The 15,724-nt window shown below is 41.2% G+C and overlaps 1 protein-coding gene across 1 annotated transcript; it reads right to left on the bottom strand.

The window, feature by feature from the left end:
- Nucleotides 1–2,688: 2,688 nt before the first annotated feature.
- Nucleotides 2,689–3,677, bottom strand: LOC114500359 (olfactory receptor 4C3). Its single transcript, XM_028517033.2, has one exon. It carries the CDS (start codon nucleotides 3,646–3,648, stop codon nucleotides 2,740–2,742), a length of 909 nt encoding a protein of 302 aa, XP_028372834.1. The 5' UTR covers nucleotides 3,649–3,677; the 3' UTR covers nucleotides 2,689–2,739.
- Nucleotides 3,678–15,724: the final 12,047 nt, after the last annotated feature.

Raw genomic sequence — 15,724 nt, 5'->3', positions numbered from 1 at the left:
AAGAGCCCAGAAACTTGTTTTCAGGAGAGTCCTCACACAGAGATCAAATATTATGTAATGCTGCCATGCCTCACATTCTCAGGACTCTATATCAAGTCAGATTTCACTCTATGTGAAGGCCTTTGAAAAATACATGTTTTGCCAAAGTTTCCTATGAGTGAACATCTTATAAATGTATATGAGCAGTGGTATGTTTAAAAATCAAATTTTTCGCCCTGGCTGGCGTAGCTCAGTGGATTGAGCTCGGGCTGGGAACCAAAGTGTCCCACGTTCGATTCCCAGCCAGGGTACATTCCTGGGTTGCAGGCCATGACCCCCAGCAACCGCACATTGACGTTTCTCTCTCTCTCTGTCTCCCTCCCTTCCTTCTCTAAAAATAAATAAATAAAATCTTTAAAAAAATTTTCTTTTTTAAGATCTATTGTAATTCCCAAGAAAGATGGAATGAAGCAGGGTAATGTGAAACTAAGATGATGGTGATTGTAAAGTTCGCTGAGCATCTTCTGTGAATCAAGTCACGACCTAAGCACTTATATTTTGCATGTTTTGAGGCAGCAAATTTTTTAGCCTAATTTCTTTCTGTCCTTGATTCATTTATAAGTTGGTTGGGCTACTGTTAATCATGATTCTGACAACAAAACCAAGGGATCAGTCCTTTAGGCCAGCTGATGTTTTAACTGTACTGAAAATACAGGTGTTTTTCAAATCTCAACTGAAGTCAGCATGCATTTCTGGAAAATCTCATGATAAAACCATAGCAAGCTGACAAACAGATGAACTGTTTTTAAGTAAGTCTCACCACAATTTCACATTTCTTAGTTGATTGGAAAATTGGCTCAGTTATTATCTAACAGCGGATATCAATAGGTATAGGACTCAAGGCCTCAGGTACATGTAGCTACCATTAATTAGACTTCAAAATGTGGCGAAGTGAAATAAGACAATGTTTATTTTGCCCAGGAATTCTGCAACTGTTGTTTTTGTTAGATACAGAATTTGGGGGTAAAACCATTATTTCCCAAAGATCCAAATTTATTGGTTATTGACGACTCATTTTGAGTACTTACAGTAGAGAAATTGCTTTTCATATTAATGTCATTTGCTTTTTTCATCGTGTAAAAAGTGGATATGATGGTGATTTACAGATCATCTGTCAAACAAAGGATAAGTTTATTACAAATTATGGGAACCTGCAATCTTAAGGGTGAAGCCCCAGGAGGGATGTGATAAGAGTTGGTAAAAGCAGAAGAGGAACAGGATGAACATGGGTGGATGTTTCAGATTCCAGGACACTAGAATCCTTTGGAGTTTGAAATAGAAAGAGGGAGAATGAAAGTCCCCTTCGCATCATTGGCCCAAAAATAAACCACTCTGTTCTAAGCAAAGCATGTTTCAAACTTAGTAGAGATAGGAAAGCAAACAAAAGCAATTTCCTTATAAAAGGTTAGGAAAAGGTTGAGGTACATATATTTTAAGATAAAATGTGTTGGGGATATATGTGCCAGAAATCTGATTAAGAACTTTGCATAGATTATCTAACTTAATTCTCACAGTAACACTTTAGGTGTTGTTATCTTCGTTTATTTTAAAGATGAGCATCAGAGGCTTTTAGAGGTTTGGTCACTTACTCAAGGTCATGCCATGAGTCAGCACATGAAGTAAGAACCAAACGTAAGTTGATCTTGCTCCAGAGTCAAGATTGTACCCTCTCTGCTCCAGGGTAGCAGCCATACTGCTGATGTCACAAAGGGTGACAAAAAGAAAGAGGCCAGGCTTAGATGCACACAGACTCCTATATACAGCTAAGCATGAAGTACTTTGCCTTACGTTGTATTTTGCCTCACATTTATACAATTCAATTATCCCGCAGACTCAAATGATATTAACATGGATTGCTATTTAAAGATTTGGATGATGAATCACAAATAACTGATTTTGAGTTTTTGTTTAGGCACATCAAAGCTAGAACCTTGGTTAATTAGTTAACCACATCAGGGGATATTTTTATCATTTCTAAAACCTTTAAGTGGAACCTAATCAACAAAACAAACAAGCAAGCAAAATATAACCAGAGACATTAAAATTAAAAACAATCTGACAGAAATCAGAGGGAGGTGGGAGGGAATAATGGGGGGAAGGGAGAAGGGTTTCAGGAACAACCATAAAAGACACATGGACAAAACCAAGGGGGGTGGAATTAGGGGAGGGAGGTGGGGATGGATGGGGTGAACGAGGACTAGTTGGGAGTAAATGCAGACAACTGTACTTGAACAACAATAAAATAATTTTAAAAAAGTAAAAGTAAAGCTCTGGCTGGCATAGCTCAGTAGATTGAGTGCGAGCTGTGAACCAAAGTGTCGCAGGTTCGATTCCCAGTCAGGGCACATGCCTGGGTTGCAGGCCCCAGCCCCCAGCAACCGCACATTGATGTTTCTCTCTCTCTCTTTCTCCCTCCCTTCCCTCTCTAAAAATAAATAAATAAAATCTTAAAAAAAAGTAAAAATAAAACAGGGATAATATTTATCCATGCCATATACATTTCATATAGTTGTTTTTATAATCAAATTATGCAATTCAAGTGAAAAGACTAAGTAAACCATAAACGTCTTTAATGACGGATAGAAAAGATGAAATAAAATGATATTTGGTAACAAAAAGGAAGTTTTCATTCGTTCCACTTAACAGCAATACAGTCATTTTTAGTCTCTGCTTTACCAGTCATTATCCACCTGCAACATCTTACTGTGTGAACAGCTTTTTCATGGCATTTTTTACCTCTTCATTTCTCAGGGTATAAATGAGTGGATTCAGCATAGGTGTCAGAATACCATAAAATACTGCCATGTTTTTGTCCATAGGTAAAGTAGATGAAGGACGCATGTAAGTATACACACAAGGCACAAAGAACAGGGCAACAACCGTAAAGTGGGCCCCACAGGTGGAGAGGGCTTTGCGTCTCCCCTCTTTACTGTGGGACCTCAAGGAGCACAGGATGACAATGTACGAGGCAGCCAGAATGAGGAAGTTCAACAGGCAGATCACACCACTGTTGGCAGCCACCAGCAGGCCGGTGACATATGTATTGGTGCAAGCAAGTTCCAGCAAGGGGTACAAGTCACAGACAAAGTGATTAATTATGTTGGGCCCACAGAAGGGCAACTGGAGAACCAGGAGGAGCTGAACCAATGAATGCAGGAAGCCCCCCAGCCAAGTCACCCCCACCAGCAGGACACAGAGATCCCTGGTCATGACAATTGTGTAGTGCAAGGGCTTGCAGATGGCCACGTAGCGGTCATAGGCCATCACCGTGAGCAGGATGATCTCAACGCCTCCCAGAAAATGGGCTCCAAAGAGCTGAGCCATGCAACCCTCATAAGAGATTGTTCTCCCCTCATACAAGGAGTCGGCAATGAGCTTAGGGGCCATAGAGGAAGAATAACAGGTGTCAATAAAGGACAGGTTGGCCAGGAAAAAATACATGGGGGAAACCAGGGTGGGACTGGAGGTGATGGTGACCACAATGAGCACATTGCCACAAATGGTGACCACATAGATGATCAAAAAGACCACAAAAAGAACTCTCTGTATTTCTGGGTTCTGTGACAGTCCCAGCATGAAAAATTCTGTAATGTTGTGTGATGTTTCCATAGTCCAAGGACACTGAGACGGCAGGTGCAGCATTGCCTATGAAGTCAAGAGTGAAACATAATCATAGCAGAATTCCCAAAAGAAAATGGCGCAAGGTTTCTTTTATCTACACCCACTTTCCTTTGTGCCACTTCACTCCTTCTGTTCCAAAATTCTTGTACGAATTTAGTGTGTTAATCACGAGAGGTCCGCACATGTCTATCTGCTCACTTGAGCATCACTGGGCACTAGATCTCAAAGTTAAGTCCTGCATGAGAATAATACCTGAATTATCTAAAGTTTAATTTATTTTGTTACTACTGAAATTGAACACTTGGCAGATATTGGTTTTCTAATTCAACTGGAGTCCCTCTCTGACAATTTTCAGCATGGTTCCACATAGACACAATGGTCCTTGAGAAAATCATGAATATTTCAGGTCTCCTGAAACCTCTATGTGTACAGTCTATACATGAAATCTTTCTCAGACTGTGCAGTGAGGCTTGCTACACTTTCTGTTGCAGATGTTTCTGATAATAACACAAACTGATGTTAAACCAAGGAAAGCAGGATGGGAAGAAACTGGCTAAGCTGCAGCTGGAGACTTCCCAACTTCTCCATTTCTCCCTACCCATTTACTCCCACTCCGTGCCCAGGCCTGGGCACGCTCATGTCTTGGAAGTCAGCTTGAATTATTCCTGCCCCTTGTTTTTATATATTTTGCTATTTTGTGTTTACTTTCCTTGGACTTGATAAAATTCTTCTGGTGAAAGCTACTGGTCATCCCTCGGCACTCTAGAGAGAAGAGGCAAAGATTAAAAACAGAAAGTTTGGTGAGCATCAGTGAAAGATTCTATCCAATGATTATCTGTGTATTCACTGCATAAAGGAAGCTACAGGGGCAGGAAGAACAGATGTCCTGTCTTAACCTGCCGTATGTTAGAATCTCAGATGGCAGAATATTCCTATTCATCCTTTCTTCTCCTAATAACATTAAGGAAATGCCTGTGGCTATCTTTGTGTGGATTAAACAAAAAACTGTCATCTCACTCACACCAACCTATTATTGTCCTGAAAACACAGACCTTCTTAAGGTAGCTAAATCTCTCAACTTTCTAAGATCTGATGTTCAGTCTGATGAGAACTAAAGGAAAAGCATTAAGTGTCAGAGGAAGAAAGAGACACCCAGGTATAAGAAACACAGCAGGAAGATTTCTGTATGAATCAGAAAGCTCACCGCTTTTTCTCTCATCATGTTTTGTTGCAAGAAGGCAAATACAGCTTCTGTGAGTGACAAGTCTGATGGGAACCTTTTCAGAACAGAACTTCATGGCCGACAGCGCAGACAGCAGTAAAAAGAGCAAATGTCTGTGTAGAACTTCATCTTTGCCAAGCACTGTCGTAACTGCCTTGCACACATCAGTTAGTTTAACCCGCACCTCACCTTCACAAGGTAGACTACTGTCTCTATCTTCATGGAACAGAGGAAGAAAGTCAGGCACACATTTAGCAACTTACAGAAGCCTATTCAGCTAATAAGGGACAGGGCTAGCAGGCATGCTAGCCAGAGTCTGTGGGCTTTGCTGTACTATCCTGTTGCTTAAACTCACCTGGGTTTGACTCTGTTCCCTGTCGTTGATTGACTGTATAATCATGGATAACTATGCAAAGACTCAACCTTATTACCTATAAAATGAAGCTGAGAACACTGCTGTACCCTGAGGCTGCAGAGAAAAGTAAATGAAACCAGTGCATGTCAAGTGTTAGTGCCCAGCCTGGATGGGAGAAACTTTTCACCAATGGCATCTCTGATATTATCATCGGCAACACCGTGGGCAGCAAATTCTTCACGTGGCTTATGGAACCAAGGACCTAAGTGTATGCACTCAAGACTAAGCAGGTATTGATATGGGTATAATTTTATTACAAATATGAAAAATACCCTCATGTTGATCCCCATGCAGTATACAAGAGTAGAAATCATAGTATACAGTTTAGACAAATAATAAATTTATATGCCCAAAAAGAAAAACATTAAGCTGGTTCATTGCTGTGATTTAAATTTGTAAGAGTACAAAATAAATTATGTGTTAAAAACTAGAAAAGAATAAAGTCTCCTGTGTGAGTTATCCATGAGAAACAAAATTATTTCACGAAAAGTAATGAGAATATTGGTAAAATTATCCCACTGCCTTTTTATTTGAGTTGCATTTTTCTTTCATTTAATTCTTAAAATAGATTATAGAAAACTTACATTGACTGGATCTGAGGACATCAACAGGTATCCCAATTTGGAGTTTTGTTGTTTTGGGGGTTTTTTTCTACATCCTAACATCATAAAATAGTAAGGCTGAAAAACTTCTTAACTGATTATCTAGGCCAGCTCCAAGCATAATGAATAAATTTTACTGTTTCACATGACTAAAGTCCTGAATGAAATTCAAATTGTGTTTTACATGAGACAAAGCAGAGCTTAGGCAATTGCTACCAATTACACAAACTCATCTGAGCTGAAAGTTTCTTAGGACGGTAGTAAGTGAAAACTCAAAAGAGAGTCATTCATTTACAAGCAGCTGGGAATTCGTTTCATCAGCCATTTCCCCCTTATTTGCTGAAGAACCCTGTGACATTTAAAATCATCTCTTCTGATTGTCTCCATTTGAAAGATGGTGGATTGACGACTTGCAGAGTTTAGATGCAGCCGGTCCAAAGACACGTGGAGACATATATAGCCCCCACCTTCCCTTCTCTACTTTGTCTTTGATGACTCAAAACCACGCTGCTGCTGCCATCAGGGAGGAAGGTCTCTCAGAGGAAGTAGCTGGCTTCTTAGCTCTGCTTTCGCCTAAGACTGACCAGCACGGTCTCAGAGAAATCTTTCTCCTTCCCCTGAAAGAGGTTATTTATAAGGTGAGAGGGATAACATTGGGATCTCAGGTGTACACGCTTCTTGTCTCTCCAAGGGAGACCAACGCTCCCCTCCCAGGATCGCTGGCTGAGGTGGCGTTAGAACTAGCTTTCGCTTCCTTCAAAGGCTGGAACCATGTGGATGCCACTATTTAATTAGTCCCTTTGAATACAATTTTGGTCTCACAAGGAGTGACCTCTGTATTCTGCCTCCTAGAAGTGCCCATTGTCCTTCTAGTGTCTAGAGAGATAGTCCACTGGCAGAAGAAAAAGGGAATTGTGATATTTCAGGAACTGATATGAGAGGGTCAACATCGTTAGGCAAATTGCTCACTGGACAAAAACAAAAGTCAGCAGCATTTATTGAGCATCTTCAGTGTTCTAAGCACGGCTCCTAGGCCTTTTCACGTACATCATCTCTTTCATCTCCCCCATAGAGCTGTGAGATAAGAATCGCTCCCCTTTATCCACACCTCTGTGTGCGATGTGCTGAGAGATCAGGGAGGCTAAGTCAGAAAGACCAGAACTGCAGTTGTAATTCCACCACTTCAATCATTCAGTGAGTACTTTTTCAGGCACTTTGCTAAATGCCAGGAGTAGCACAGTGACTAAGACAGACAGGGTCCCGGGCAGCATGCAGCCGACATTCCAAAAGGGGCAGAACTGCCTCCAAAACAAAGCAGGGGCATAAGAAAAATAATTATGAAGGTAAAAATATGGAATATATTAATATATCTGCATGCTAAGTACTGACAGAGATATATGTGTTTAATAGTTCTCGACAAATGAGCAAATTTTTCTCCGTAATACTGGTAACCATTTGCATTTTCACTGTTCTTGCCTGTGTACAGCACATGCGCACAGTAATTCTCCAGTACCGATGCCTCCTATTCTAAGCCTTCTCCAAACCTGTTCCCTGAAACTTCCAAGGAAAGGCCACAAAAGAGGGAGGACTCAGTCTGCTATCAATTTGTTTCACCAACTTCAAAAGGCCCATCAACATTGTCCAGCAATCTTACTGTATTTCTTTGATTAACAAGTTTTTCCAATTCTCCTCAAGGACCATTTAAAATGTTCTTTACTTTCCTCAAAACTCTATTCCCCAACCTCCCATCTCTACCCTTTATTTGTTTTTATTTTGTTTCAATCATAGTTTGTATACAATATTATTTTGTAGCAGATGTAGAGCATACTGGTTAGACAACCATATACTTCACAAAGTGGTTCTCCCAGTATGTCAAGTATCCCCCTGGCACTACACACAGTTACTGTAATATGATTGACTGTGCTCCCTGTGCTGTACTTTGCATCCCCATAACTATTCTGTAACTCTCAATCCCCTCACCTTTTTCACCCAGTCCGCCAACACCTCTTCTCTCTGGCAACCATCAGTCTGTCCTCTGTATCTCTGAGTCTGCTTCTGTGTTGTTTGTTTATTTTACTCTTTAGACTCCATATATAAGTGAAATCATACGGTATTTGTCTTTATCTATCTGACTTATTTTACTTAGCATAATACCCTCTACACCCATCCATGCTGTCACAAATAGTAAGATTTCATTCTTTTTTATGGCCAACTAATATACCATTGTATATGCCATATTTTGCCATGTATAATGTGCACTTTTTTGCCCAAATTTTGGGTGGGGAAATGAGGATATGCATTATACATGGGCAGTACTAATTCCATATGCATATCAATGTTTTTAATTTTGTTTAGGCTTATGAGTCAGAAGTGTAACTCTAGAAAGCAATGACAATATCTGTATGCAGAATAATACCTTGGAATACTATATTCAGTTTTGTTTCTAAATTAAGGAAATAAATAATTGAAATAAAAATTAAAACAAAAGATTTTTTCCTGAAAGTTTGGGTCCAAAATGTGGGTGCACGTTATACATGGAAAAATATGGTATGTTCCACCACTTTTATATCCACTCGTCTATTGATGGATTTTGATTTTAACTCAAAACTTCTGAGTCTTGAACAAACTGTCTTAGAACTACATTGTACTCTACAACCTTCCTTCTCTCCCTCTCTCACTCACAGGAGTCACATCTGCGTCATTTCCAGTGGTTCTTCCCACCTTCCCTCACCCCGACTCCCTGATAATTCTCTTACACATCTACTCTACCTTAGCTTCTGCTTCTCGGGAAACTAGGACTGAGATAGAATGTTTAAAAGTCTCCTACAAATCACTAAGACAAGGACAGACTTCCACATGAGATTTGACCAGCACTTCAGCGAAGAAGCTATCCAGTGGCCAGGGTGGACAGACTCACCTTTTTAATAATCTGGGAAATGTAATTAGAACCACAATAAAATACTAGTGTGGTGCTCCCCCTGCATGGCTGATTGAAAGGACTGCCTGTACCGCGTATGCCTTTGTTGTCAGTCTGCAGGAACACTATTTTTCATGTGCTGCCAGTGGAAACATGTAATAATTTTCTAAGTATATATTAAAAAACTACTGGAGGTTATCACTAATGTCAAATACTCATGTAACCAGTGACCCTGAAACTCTTCTCCTCACTATAAATCTAAAAGACACATCACTGAGAGGGTTAATGGAGCTATTTGTAATAGCACAAAACTGGTAATGACCTAAATATCCATCATCAATAGAACAAATAAAGCATTATGGTAAATGCACACAACAGACTAACACGGCAATGAAAATAAGTGAACCACAGGTACAACACAACATGAACAAATCTCACAAACATGGTATTGAGCCAAAGAACACACTCACAAAAGATTCCATACTATATGCATCTATTTAAAATTTTAAAATAGACCAATGTAGGGATGTGTACTTTCATGGTAAATGTGTAAGAGGATAAAGCAAAGCAAAGTGTCATCAGGAGTCCTATAGTGTTGATGCTGGAAGAGAGAGATTTGACTAAAAAAGATATAAAGGGCCCTGGAAAGGCTACAAAACCTTTGCTTCTTGATATCATAATGTGTCTGGGTTGGGTATTTTTAAGTTCATTCAGTTTGAGATTTGCTGAGCTTCTTAAACTGGTAAGTTTATATCTTTCATCAATTTTAGACATTTTCAGCTTTTTCTTTAATATTATATTGTGATACTCTGAGCTTTTTTTTAATTAAGGAGAATTCTGAATTTTTAATTTTAGCAGGCAATTGATCTTATTGGTTTCAGGTTGCAATTTCCAACCCACCTTCTGTGGGCTGTGATTCCAATGTGAGTTCAAAGGTCAAATCCAGTGCTACTCAGATCTGTCCCACATGTGCACCACCCAGCAGCCAGTAGACTTGAGTGATAGCTTAACCTGTAATGCCATTCTCAAAGACTTGGAGATGCTGTTTAAGTTCAGATCCACACCTGTGCAGCTCAGAGGCAAGCCCTGGAATTCACACACAACTTTATGGGGTAACTCTCTTGAGTGCCCTCCTCTTCTTTACTTCCCTGAGGCTTTCTGCCTGTAGAAGCTTGGCTTTGGTTGTCTCACTGTGCTGCACACTTCCCACAGCTGAGTCCGTGTCAGCAGCCAAGATTCAGGGGGACACAGAGAGAATAAAAGTAACTGGGATTTGTCCCATGCTCTTGAGGTCACAGGTCCTCTGGTCAAATAGAAAGGCGCCCCTGCCTGAGAGTGTGGGGCACCTGCCCAGCCACCATCGTCATCACTGTGATGGGATTGTCTGGGACAGGTTAGAACAGAGAGGGGAAATAAAAAGTAAGGGAGCCACTCTCTGACCCACTTGTCTGACCAGCAAGACAGGGCATCTCTTCTGCACATACCTGGTGTGCACTTCCACTCTGGCACAGTGTCTGAGTCCAGACCAAGTGACACAGAGGGGAAAAGTGAGAAACTTCAGATATGATCTCCTCCCCCAATATGCCCACTATTGTTTACTTTTCAAAGTCCTTGGCTGGTTTCTCCATGCACTCTATCTAGGGCTTATAGCTGCATCTCTGTGGGAGAGAAGGTGTGGCTTATACTTATCCCACCTTCTCTGGAATGAGGACTCTTCTAGATGGGGTCTATTTTGAAGTTGAGCTAAGATTTGCTCATAGATCGGGTATTATATGAGGAGGGGAATAGAGTCAAGTTTTGGGGCTGAGCCAAAAGAAAAGTGAATGGAGAACTGCACTGGAGAATCCGTGCTAGGCAAGGAATAGGCATATAACTACATCTCCTCAACTCACAGACACCACAGAACATAGTGGAAGCTGTGCTGACACCTCCTGTCTCTCACACTTCTCAGTGGAACACTGTACGTGGTTTGTGCTGAGGAGTGGGTGCAATGAGTGGCATCTAGAGCAAAGAGCTAGACTGTAACCAAAGGAAAGCAAGGAGCAGGTGCACCCTTCTCATCAACCACAGAAGGCAGGATGCTTAAGCTTCCATGAATATAAAATGACCCTTTAGAAAAAAAGGCTGGGTGACACAAGAGAATGTGTTTCCACCATGGATTGAACTGTTTTAAAATGGAAGTTACTGGGTTGGAAAAAATCTAGATTTGACTAAATCAAGCTCTCTGTGCTCAGGTGAAAATGAGAGTTCATAGTAAAGTGGTATGTTTCTGAACAGTTGGTTTCTTGTCCATTATAAAACACACACACCTACAGTGTTATACCTTTTCAAAACTTCTAAATACATTCATTGTGTATCCCTATCTAGTTCAGTAACACATAATGTACTCCAATTGGTACTATTAAAATTGATTTGCTGCATAAGCTATCTCCCTCAGGCTGAGATGGAGCAATTGCCTTCCTACCAGAGATGCCCAGGTAGCAAATTAGGTGGAAAAGCTTTCCTGGGACTCCCACATGCTGACATTGAGAGGGAGGGAAAAAGCAACACATCAACTTGAATCTCTGAGTGCCACCATCTTTCCACGTACCACAGCCTGCCAGCACCAAGAGGTGAAATGAGTGAACCCAAGGTGCCACAGGTAGAAGATGACTGGGTGAGTTTCCAGTCCAGGTGATCCCACCCTGCAGTCTGCATTTTGCACTAGGAGGCACTGAAGAAAAGAGGGAAAGTAGCTCAATTTTCAACATTCTCCAAATTACAGACACCTATAGAAGGACTCATCTAAAATACAACAAATAATATGAATAGGTTAACTTTTGCACTATTCCTTCTAGTTGACCAAAATTAGAACGCACATTTGGTCATGCTGTTCTTGCTCATTTTTTTCATGTTTTCATTTGTTTTTCACCCCTGAATTCACTTTCTTGCCCCATAACCTCCTCCTGGTGATTTTTACCTCCATATTCTTAATTGTGCAGATGAAGGGGTTTAGCACTGAGGTGATGACTATGTGAAATACACCACCAGTTTGCCCTTGAGGGAGGTGGAGGAGAGTCACACGTACAGAAAGGAGGCATGTCCAGGGAACAAGAGGACCACTGTGATGTAAGAGGAACAGGTGGAGGGGGCTTTGTGCCTCCCCTCTGCAGAGGTCCCCAAGTGGACCAGATGATGATATAGGAGGACACCAAGAGGAGGAAGGAGAAGACAGAGATTAATAAACTCTTAGCCAACACAATAACCCCCTCCACAGAGGTGTGAGTGCATGCAAGCCTGAATAAGGGATGGAGGCCACAGAAGTAGTGGCAACCACATTGGGACCACAGAAGGGCAACTGGACAGTGACAAAGATCTGGGCCATGGAGTGAATTATGCCTCTTAGCCAGGAACCAGCCACTGGAAGATGACACAGGTCAGTTCCCGATGGTCATATAGTGAAGTGGTTTGCAGATGGCCATTTAGTGGACACAGGCCACTACCGTCAGCAGGAAGATCTCAGAAACTCCAAAAAAGTGGAGGAAAGTCTAAACCAAAGAGCCCTCCAATGAGAGAGTTTTAACCTTGGCATCTTGTCTGTGATAAATTTAGGGACAACAGTAGAGGAGTAACTAATCTCCAACAAAGACAGGCAGCTAAGGAAGAAGTGCATGGGGGAATGCAGACTCCTACTGATGTTGACTGTCACAACAAGGCCATTTCCAACCACTGCAGCCAGGTACTTGGGAAGAAACACAACAAATCATCTCTGGATCCTGGAAAAGACCTGTGATAATTCAGTCACATTATTTGTGCTCAGCATAAAAGCCATACAGGTGTGCTGGACCTCAGCTACTGAGAGACCTGTAATAAACAAACACTGATATAACCAGTTCAACGTGTTTCTAGCAGATTGGACAGTGTAAACTACTTCACAATACATTTATCATTGTATCATTCATTTAGCCAGTATGTACTCATTCAGTGTTAAATACTAGCAACCTCACAACAATTTATATAGTGTACAATTAAGGCCCAGAAAAATGGTCAGTGCCCCAGGATCACAGAGAAAGTAGTGAATTCTGGGTCTCAGAACCAGGCTTTCTGACTTTGGGCAGTATTTTTTCTACGTGACAACATATTCTGAGTTTGGACAGCCGTTGAAGTTCATAGCCCATATTTTTATTATCAATGCACTTGATGGGTCTCTCTTATTGAGGAATCCTCTTGAGACACTTCAGCTGCTAAATACCTTGTAGCCTTCATTTCTGCATCAGGGAATCACCTTCTGTTGGTCATTCTTCCCTTTCAAAAGGTTCTCTGTACTGTTTTCTTCACCCCATAATACCACTCTTCAATTCACTCAGACCAGATTCTCTCTCAAGTCTTGGACCTTCTTCCATAACATGTTTATATGACAAATGTCCAGATACTCTGGAGAGAATTTAACTTAATAGCATGTCCCCATAATTTCACTATAATTTTCACACCTTTTGTGCCACTGCTCAAACTACTGAGAGATCCTGAACTCAAAGAGTGGCCCTCCGAGAGCACTGTCACAGCTGACCCAGGGAAACGGTAAGCAATGCCTCCTCTCCCCAAGATCACGGGAAGAAGCATGGGAAAGCCTAAGGCAACATTTGAGTGCGTAGACTCTATATCAGCTAACCTGCTGACTCTGCACCAGAGAATAATGACAGAGCACAGACAGTGGCCAGAGAAAATACAAGAGAGATCTTCGTTTGCCAAAGTGACTGGTCTCACAATGAAGTAATGGAACCTCCATTGCAATTACAGGCTCCCACTTGGTAATTCCCAATGGTACTTCACAAAACAACAAAATTGCAAAGGACTTCAAAATCACAAATTGTATATTATATATACTTTGTAATTTTTTAATGAATAAATTTATTTCATTGCCCCATTCTCCTTTCCAAAAAAAAAAAATCTTTAAACCCAGCTACCTTGTTTACAAACGAATGGTAAGACTCAAAGAGAGCAACTGACCTGCCCAACATCCTATGTCTGCATAGAAACTTTGCACACTACTTCCAGTCACATGATCTACCATTACATCAGAAAATGTGGTGAGGCTTCATTCTGCCTTAGAACAAAGAGTTACACAGAAGGCCCTCCCATGCACTCTAGTGCCTCTGATGCAGCATGAAGTTAGCCACTCCACTGGAATAGACCATTACTCAAGAAGACGTGCTGACTGGGAAAACCAGGATGGGACAGAGCACAGGGTTCTTCTCTAGGAATTCTGGCCCCTAGACAAGCAAGGTGCCTTGGCTAATGTTACCCACTGGCTGATTTTCCACCGACAGCCCCGAAGGGAGACATCTAGGTCCCACTTGTCTAAGCCACTCTGAGAGAGGAGCTGAAACGATGTCAAGACCTTTAACTCTAAACTCCTCTGTTACACATGATGTGGAAAGAGGTTAAGCAAAGTTAACTGGAACACCATCAGGTCAGTTTAAAATGCTGTGTGAAGGCTGCAGTAGGAAGAGCACTAAACTAGCAATTTGCAGTCCTTGTATGTGACTTTACATAAGTAATTTAGCCTGTCCTACTCACGTTTATCTTCAAACCTGAATAACCATCCATGTTCCCACATTCTTGCAAGAACTTTTAAAAGGTGATTTATTCAATGCAGATTAATGAAGCTGGTGTACAAAAGCTTCTGAGAATATTTTTTTCAAGATATCAATGGCCATTTTATTGCTATTATTCCCATAGTCAAGATCAACATTTGCATTTGTGTTTGTTAGGCATCAGATAAAACAAGAAGTTTTTTCAACACTGCCATCCTCACTCAAACCTAAGCACACTTCCTCTGATAATTATGCTTATTTCATGGAGTGGTCAGTAAACATGAGAAGTGAACAATCAATCCAGTAGTTACCAGGGTTTTAGGAGAAAGGGCAGGGTCAGAGTGGACAACAGGAAGAAAAGAGAATAGAAGACATTACAAGGACACCGAGGTAACAGCCACCTCTGAAAACACTGATACAGAACTATACAAAGTTCTGTGGGTCCTCCTGTGACCTTCCGAAGCTGGTATTGTTACTGTCTCCATTTGCAAAAATGGAAATTGGGACCCAGTCAGATGAAATGGTCCGTGAATGGTAAATTAGGCAGGGCATCTCACCCTGCTCTTCTAAATTCATTTTGCACAAAGGGGCTCCCTCTACATAAAAACAGTAAAGCAGAGGGGACGAATGGGGCAGCAGGCCCTGCTCAGCAGCAGAAGGGATCAGTACTCCCAGGTGCAGTGCCAAAGCTCGTTCTCCCTGGCTCCGCTCTTCATCATCCTAATCCACCACCAATCCTTGACCTTCAAAAAGTCCTCCCCTGTACTACTCGGAGTCCATTCATTCAATCCTGTCTACAAGTCCTGAAGGGGGAAGAGCCCTGAAGGCAGATTTAGGGAACCTGGATTCTAGTCCCTATCCTGTTCCGGACTTATTGTATGACTTTAAGTAAATCCTTTAACCTCTCCATGTGTATTAATTTATCTGCCTGCTGAGAAAGCAGGAAATGAAGGGATGAGGGTTAAGTGCCTTGAATATCATAAAAGAGACAGTTAATCTCATCAAGCGCTCTGTTAGCTGCCATAAAGCAACTAGCTAGTGCTATTCTCCGTTGTATGGGTGAGCTAATTGAATACTCCACCATTCACAGGCTCTCACATGTTTCCTGAATGAGCTTTTAATTATCACACTATGAGCCTCCTGCACTGTGACCCCCTAGAGGGTAAATTACATCTTATTTTTATTGGTATCCCACTACCCTCATTTATTGCAAACACTCAATAACTATTTAATGAAGGAAGGATTGAGGAAAGCTATGGGAGTATTATTATGAAAAGAGCTAGGAGGCAGAAAAAAAATTCATAGACACAGACAACAGTATGGCAGTTGCCAGAG

Source organism: Phyllostomus discolor, chromosome 6 (assembly GCF_004126475.2).
Source record: "Phyllostomus discolor isolate MPI-MPIP mPhyDis1 chromosome 6, mPhyDis1.pri.v3, whole genome shotgun sequence".
NCBI classification, from domain to species: domain Eukaryota; kingdom Metazoa; phylum Chordata; class Mammalia; order Chiroptera; family Phyllostomidae; genus Phyllostomus; species Phyllostomus discolor.
Note: the sequence above shows the minus strand (reverse complement) of the source record. Positions and strands in the feature narration are given on the sequence as shown.